The 7,543-nt window shown below is 42.4% G+C and overlaps 1 protein-coding gene across 2 annotated transcripts in view; it reads right to left on the bottom strand.

The window, feature by feature from the left end:
• Nucleotides 1-4,574: 4,574 nt before the first annotated feature.
• Nucleotides 4,575-7,543, bottom strand: part of LOC135243011 (small ribosomal subunit protein eS24-like) — a 104,271-nt gene continuing 101,302 nt past the window's right edge. The window contains exons 1-5 of one of the 2 annotated variants that reach the window (XM_064314427.1): nt 7,380-7,466; nt 6,579-6,644; nt 6,182-6,391; nt 5,695-5,808; nt 4,575-4,656 (exon numbers count right to left, since the gene is read on the bottom strand). In XM_064314427.1, coding sequence (XP_064170497.1) covers nt 4,654-4,656; nt 5,695-5,808; nt 6,182-6,391; nt 6,579-6,644; nt 7,380-7,382 — 396 coding nt within the window. In that variant the 5' untranslated portion in view covers nt 7,383-7,466 and the 3' untranslated portion in view covers nt 4,575-4,653. Of the gene's footprint in view, nt 4,657-5,694; nt 5,809-6,181; nt 6,392-6,578; nt 6,646-7,379; nt 7,467-7,543 lie in introns of those variants that run through there. The other variant, XM_064314436.1, reaches the window with a different exon arrangement.

Genomic DNA, 7,543 nt, shown 5'->3' with positions numbered 1-7,543 from the left:
CACATGCTAGATTCTGAAAAATAACATTAAAACAATAATATTACACATATTGTACAAATTATGCTTACAACAGTTTTCTGTGTAAATATAAACAAGTGCTTTCAGAAAAATGACAGAGGAGAGCTGTAGTATGTTTAGCAATAAGCTAATCGTCGTCATACACTAACAGGTAAGAAAGGAAGGTAGGAATGAGCTGCATGCTTCTCTGCGCAGAACATCATTATTTCTGATTTTACGCTTTTCTGATTCGTTCGGTCCCTGCACCCAGGCACCAGTGCACAGCAGGCCCAAACTCTCTCAGCTATATTTTCCATATCATACACATTTATTGCATTATCGCATAATATTTATATCACTGTCTTGTTCAGTGCAGCACTGTGTTGCTGATAATTTGTTTGTTTTTGAGTCCAGGACAAATCCCCCTTTCCACATAATTCTTTATTATTGGGAACAGATTTCTCCTTCGCCAGGAAAACATCCTGAGAGAACGCCGATGGTCCCATTTACTTACTCGCTTTGAAATATGCAACAATATATCACTTTTACATAATAATATGGTCTAAAGGGGAAAGAGCTTATAATTTATGTTCGCTGCCAGTGAGCTGCTCTACTCCACCAGCTTGTGTGGGCCTTCCTGTGTTACCACTGTAGTACTGGGCACAGAATACCCACCATGCACCACAGAATGCGCTCAACCCAAGGAGGTCAGCCTTTCATATGGAGGCCTATGGTGACAGAACTATCATAAAACAAGTTTTTTAAACTCATACAGACTATTTACATGTCAACACTTTCAGTGATGAAGCAACTCTCACAGCGCTAATTAAATTATAAGAGATTATACATGAGTCCAGTGTGGATGCATTTCGTGCACTGAGAGCTGATTTAACACTGAGCCGTGTAGCGTAGGCTGCTGCCTGTCGGGCAAGTGAAACTGCAATAACCTGAGGAGACGTAGCAGTTATTTTCCCGTTTAAGAAACTCTGGTAGTGCCCTGAAAAGCCCAAAATGAGGCGGAGAAAGGCTGTTAGATTGCAAGTGTTCAGAAGCTCGGTTGATGTGCTATTGCTAATGCCTCCGCGTCAGGGTCTTTTTAGTTCCCCTGTGAGATATTTCCAGCGCTGCGGAATATTTTTCAATTTAGCAAAAGCGTTCGGCGCTCGGCGTCTGGTTACACCGCGGCCTGCCCCGCTCCTCTGACACCTTTTAGAACAGCATAGTGAAGCGGGCGAAAATTAGCGAACTGTTTGCGCGTATTTTACTGAACCTGAAAACTCTTATTTTAGTCTGTCCATTCAGTTTAAAAATATGGACGATCAATTATAATCATATTTAGTTTCCTGTGGACGTTCATTTTTATAATATAATGCCTGAATACTGTGGCATGTACGATGAGTATTTGAGGGACACCTAATAATATGAGGAAAATTTTCAGCCATTGTTGGAATTTCAGTATTTTCTAAATAAAAGATTAGACGATGCTAGTCTGCAATAATTCAAGCCTTGGTCATATTATTATTACCATACTATTATTATTATTATTATTATTATTATGGTGTAATGATAATACTAATGTACACCTATACGTGCTGGGCAAAACTGGCTGCCTGATGTAGCAGCTCAGACACAGTTCAGACACATGCATTTGCACAGTACGAGAGAGACGGTGCGCTCGCTTCCAACTCCACAAACATAACTGGCAAGTGAACATAACAACACTACCATGGAGATGGTAGCCTGGTTTTCGCTGGGGAGTTGTGGGGTCTCTCGAGGTTCTGGTACAGCCCCTGTTTATTTAGTTTACTGCTGGGATTTGATCCATGAAGAACAGAGAAGTTGTACCAACATGGAACCTAAACAAACAGATGACATCTCCACCTCTCAGTAAACCTCTGGAAATAGACGCCTGCCCACAGTATATATAGCCTACTGTCAAGATTCTTCTCATAGCTTCTCTATCCCACTCTTCAACTTTCTCTGTATCCACAACTTTAAAATGATATTACTTGTTTCATAAATGAAGAATCTTTTTCACTGGATTGCATTCTGCTCCTGGTTCATTTGAATGGCAGAGTTTGTTTATTAACAAGTTTGATTTCCATCGGAATGGCCACCAAACATTCACACTGAAACTTGCCGGTACAAATCATTGTAGTTAGCCGTACGGGTTTAGCCATGTTAAAAGTGTTCATGCCTGAACTGGAAATAACTCCACACGAGCAGGCAGTCTGCAGTCTTTCCTGTGGCTGGGATGAACGGGTCCGGCTTCATGTCATTAGGAAGTGATTGGAGTTGACAGGGACTGGCGGAACGAGGCTGCCTGTCAGGCAGGATGTGACAGGAGGCTGTAATCTCCCGCCAAGAAGACAAAAGGCTGAGAAAAAAAAATCCTCATCGTTTCTCAACAATTAGCTGATGCTTATAAGGACTAAGTTACCCCTCAAATGTGAGACCTTCAAAAGAACACCGCTGCTGATTTGATGTACTAAGAGGAGGTCGTTTACCATTTTTATGTGAAACATTGGCATTGCTAAATAAAAAGGCCAAACTCCACTTCGCACAGCTTTGGGCTTTTTGCGCTGCGCCCATCCCCTTCTGCACAATCATCCAGCTTCAGTTAGGCTTTTCCTACTAGGGTGACATTACATTCAGTCATATAAAAATTCTTGGCCAGCCTGCCCAAAATAATCCATGGACCTGTCCCGAAACACAATGTGAAATCACACTTAATATAACGTAATAAAAAGTTATCATAGGACAGATTTGGTTTTGGAGGTGCTGTCATGGCCTGTCCTGGCCTGTCCTGGTCTCTCAGTCTGTGTTGGTCTAGACACAGCGTTTACACACGGGCTGTCCTGGTCTGTCCTGGTCTGACTCAGTCTCTCTCGGTCTGGGCACAGCAGGTCTGGGCGTTGCTGTGGGTCTCAGGTGTCCTGCTCTGGCCTTGGTCTCTGTGGGGCTAGTCTAAGAGCATCTGTCTGAGCGCATCTGAACCAGCACTGCCAGCGCACCACCAGCTGCGAGGCTGCTGATTGGACGATAGGGAAAAGGTGAGGATCTCTGTGTATGTTCCAGGTACAACGCGGCAAGGCGAGGCAGCTGATTGGATGGTACAGAGCTCTGTGTATGTTCCAGGCAACTGATTGGGTGGTACGCTCAAGGTGCAGAGCTGTGTGTATGTTCCAGGCAGCTGATTGGATGGTACGGAGCTCTGTGTATGTTCCAGGCAGCTGATTGGACGGTACGGAGCTGTGTGTATGTTCCAGGCAGCTGATTGGACGGTACGGAACTGTGTGTATGTTCCAGGCAGCTGATTGGACGGTACAGAGCTGTGTGTATGTTCCAGGCAGCTGATTGGATGGTATGGAGCTGTGTGTATGTTCCAGGCAGCTGAATGGACGGTACAGAGCTCTGTGTCTGTTCCAGGCAGCTGATTGGACGGTACGGAGCTGTGTGTATGTTCCAGGCAGGTGGCTGCAGATCCTGCCCCACAGCCCGGTGGGACTAATTAGCTTTTCCTACGAATAACACGCCAAGAAAGCCTTTCCCCCTCTCTCCAGTAAATCATTGTCCCCAGCACCCCCCTCACCCACACAGTATCCCAGCCGTTTATCCAATCGGAATGGGCAAATTCTACAGGCTTAAAAATAATTGCTATTTGTGTTCAGCAAGGACGGTGATTTAGTTTGTTTTTGGGTCCCGTGTGGTTATTTTCTATTGCATGGGGTTTATGTTATGTGCTTAGCAGAAAACTCAACCCACAATAATCCTTTACATTCCGTCACCCGTTTATACAGATCCCTTGTTTACTGGTGCAACTGAGGTAAAGCAGCTCATTGAAGGCGAGAGCTGCAGTGGGCCCTATCCACTCCACACCTCTAACAAACACACATGCTGTCATGCAAGATAACATGCCCAGCGGAGGAAAACTGCTCCTAATTCACCAGCACGCGTTCGTCTGCATTATTTTACAGCAACACTACAGATATAAAAAAGGAATTATCATCATAAATTAGACGCCAAATTATAATTATAAAATCAATTAAAACATTCGCAAAAACAAATTGGATTTTGCTTTAATGTTTCGGCCTTGAAATAGGCCTAAAACTTGCCCTAATTCATCAAGAAAGAAGTCTATTAAAAATATTGTTTCAGTAATTTAGCAACATGGTGACAATTCTGATCCAAGGCACAATTACTGAAGTGGTCATTTGGTGCCACCTAGTGGAAGAATAGGAGAATAACTGGGAGGGGGCACCAACTTTCCAGTTGTTTTTTGTAGATCAGATGCAAAGGTAATCATTCATCCTGTTCTGAAGATAGTTTCCATTTAAATTATTATTATTATTATTATAAAACCATGAATCACTCACAACATAGTGAGAATGAAATATTACTCAATACAAAATTTAGCTACAGCCTTTGACAAGATTTATCAAATACTATTAGTAGTCCCAAATCAGAGCAAAAAATGTATTACCTTTGCTTTTAGGAATGCATAGTGTAACAACATTTGGTTATTTTATATTGGTCACAATTATTTGTCAAAATGATAAACATCCAAGAAAGAGCCGTTTCTTCCATTTTTTTGAAGTTTTTTTATTAAAGATGCACAAGAACGTGTTGTGGACGACATTCCTTGAGGATCCCGGCTCACTGCAAGAAAAGGACCAGAAAGACAGAATCAGAAACGCTGGTGAAAGGCTGGGTTTCTACACCACACCTGTGTGAGCAGGTTAGTTAGAACCATTTACATTACATTCATTTAGCAGACGCTTTTATCCAAAGCGACGTACAAAAAGTGCATTTTCATGATCGTAGACAACTGCTGAACACGGGTTCAGCCACAAGTCCAGCACAGGGGAAAGGTGGACATTGCAGTTCAACAACCGGCACTCTAAATGCACATGGGAGATGAAGTTCATTATTGCATTTTGAAAAGTAATTTCATACAAGCTCTGGACTTCATCTCCCATCAGCCCACAGGTGAAATGCCCCATACTCATTCACATCAACCCTACACATGAGCTCATGAAAACTACTACGCTCAATAATATAGACTTTTGTTTTGACAAATTATTTTTCCAAACTGAAACAATCCAGGAATTGCACATGCAGCAAAGTGCATGATTTTGCAAGGATACTTGCAGGTCTCCCTCACATTAAGTGAAATGCGACCTGTGCAACCAAAACGTAAACACATAGATTTTTTTAAGCAGGCACAACCAACAGGATTTGCATTTCTGTAACTGAGGTTGCCCTTAAATCAGGTAAATAAATATTGCAGACACATTCCCCCTTCATGCAGTGCATATTCACCAGTAGAATACTGTTATCAAAGAAAGATGCTGAAATTCTTAGTTCATGCCTCTGAAAATCATTGCTTTGAAATACCACATCCATTTCTCTTCATTCTCAACAGCTGTTCAGAGCAAATCAGTGATTTGTGACACTGCACATCAAATTAACATAAAATCCATATTAGAAAAACAAGTGAAAAACAATTAAGATCAGCCAAGCTCATTTTAATGCCGCACAACTGCCACTGAACAACAATTACCTTCTGTTGTCCCAAGGAAAATATTAAAAGGAGAAAAATGAAAGAAAATTAAAGAAACGTAACAGGAATGAATGAGGCAAACTGAGACAGTGTGACGTGCGTCTGATAACAGAGTCTGTAAGAAAGCCAGCTACCTTTTTGCCAGCAGCACCAACGCTGGCTTTGGCCACTCCACGGACTTTCTTCATTCTGTTCTTCCGTTCCTTACGCTGTTTCCTGGAGGACCTCTTCTTTTCAAACAGACCATGCTGAGGGGACAGATAAAAACATGCTGACATGAAATACTCCAACTGATCAAGGCTTTATAATCACATGAATAACAGAACAAAACAGGGGGCTTTGACTCCTGAACCATCAATGCATGTATGAGCTCTTTCAGCATTTCCAATCAAATCAGACTGACAATAGCAGAAAATCCTTATAATGCAAAACACAATTACTGGGCCGCTCCACCTCAAATGAAAACCAAAAAGACCAGAAGTTGGCTGCCGGTTAACCAACTACATGGAATGCCCGATTCATTTAAGAGACAGACGCAGTGCAGCACTAAATAAACGATGCTGGAGATGTTTTAGGTTCAGCCGAGTCGTCCTCGTGCAGACAGGAAGCCGGCCGACTCACCCGGGCCAGCCGGTGTTTGGGCTCGTTCTTCTTGGCGTAATCTAAAGAGTCGTACACCATCGCGAAGCCAGTGGTTTTGCCGCCGCCAAACTGAGTCCTGAAGCCGAAGGCAAACACCACGTCCGGGGTGGTTTTGTACATTTTAGCGAGCTTGTCTCTGACCTCAGTCTTAGGGACCGTAGCCTTGCCAGGGTGCAGGACATCCACAACCTGAAAAGCAAAAACAAAAACATTAATTTACAAAGTTCATGAACATAGCTCAGCAAACCAAGAATTCACAAAAATCTATCAATATGAATGTTTATATTCACGTGAGAAAATTATGTAAACTGACATGAGGACTACCTGATTATATCTGCAACCAGAAAATTACAGAAAAACTATTGACCATACTGACCATTTGCTTCCTTTGAAGCAGCCGGTTTGTCATAAACTTCCTGGTCCGAACTGTGACTGTGTCATTCTGCAAAATAAAGAGAGGAGATCACACACATTTCTGCACTTATTTAGGACAAAAATATTAAACTGTATAGATCTCACAGCGAAATCAGACATGTTCAGTCACCAAGACGATCAATCTATGCTCGTTGTCACTTTCCATGAGTTCAGCTGGGGGGGGCGGCACAATTTATAAAAGTATAATATAACCTGAGGACAACGCTAGCCGTTTGACCAGTGCCTTTGGTAATACTATGTCTGCATACATGTTCCCTTTAATTCTGAGAATGTACATCCGATGTAGGAAGCATAGCTACCTATGGGTATCGGGTCTTTAATTCTCAGCAACCAACACGATTAGCTCCGTAGCTTGCAAGCTAAAGTTGCAAACGGATGCTGATACAAACTGGCAAGTTGGCTAGTAGCAAGCATAAATAGGATGCTACGAAGCAGGATTTGCTCCACGTTTGAATCTTTAGGTGCTGTGCTGGGATGTAGGTACTTAGCGTGCTTTTCCAAGACCAAGCCCTGCCAGTTACGCTTGCTCGGTAAGTTTTGAACAACTTGATATCTAGCCATCTCATACGGCATCGCTGGGTTTTATCGGAGTCAACTTGGGAAATTGGGAATGAATAATTTTATCTCCTATCTGTACTGATACTTTGTAATGAGTTATTGGCTCCTTTTAGGTCAGTTAAGATGGAAGGATGGCACAGATTTTGAACGGTTTTCCTTCCAAACACCGGCTTACTGCACTCACCATACTGGCAGTTGCCTCTCTCAGGGAATGTGAAAAAGATCGAAGGACCCACACTGCCTAAACATATGCCTGAAAACAGCGTGAAGTTGGAGTTCCAAGTAATTGCCTGATTGAAAATAAACGTACATGTTTGCGAAAAATCCGCTATGGTACAGAAAAATACT

This window comes from Anguilla rostrata, chromosome 2, assembly GCF_018555375.3.
Source record: "Anguilla rostrata isolate EN2019 chromosome 2, ASM1855537v3, whole genome shotgun sequence".
Classification (NCBI taxonomy): domain Eukaryota; kingdom Metazoa; phylum Chordata; class Actinopteri; order Anguilliformes; family Anguillidae; genus Anguilla; species Anguilla rostrata.
Note: the sequence above shows the minus strand (reverse complement) of the source record. Positions and strands in the feature narration are given on the sequence as shown.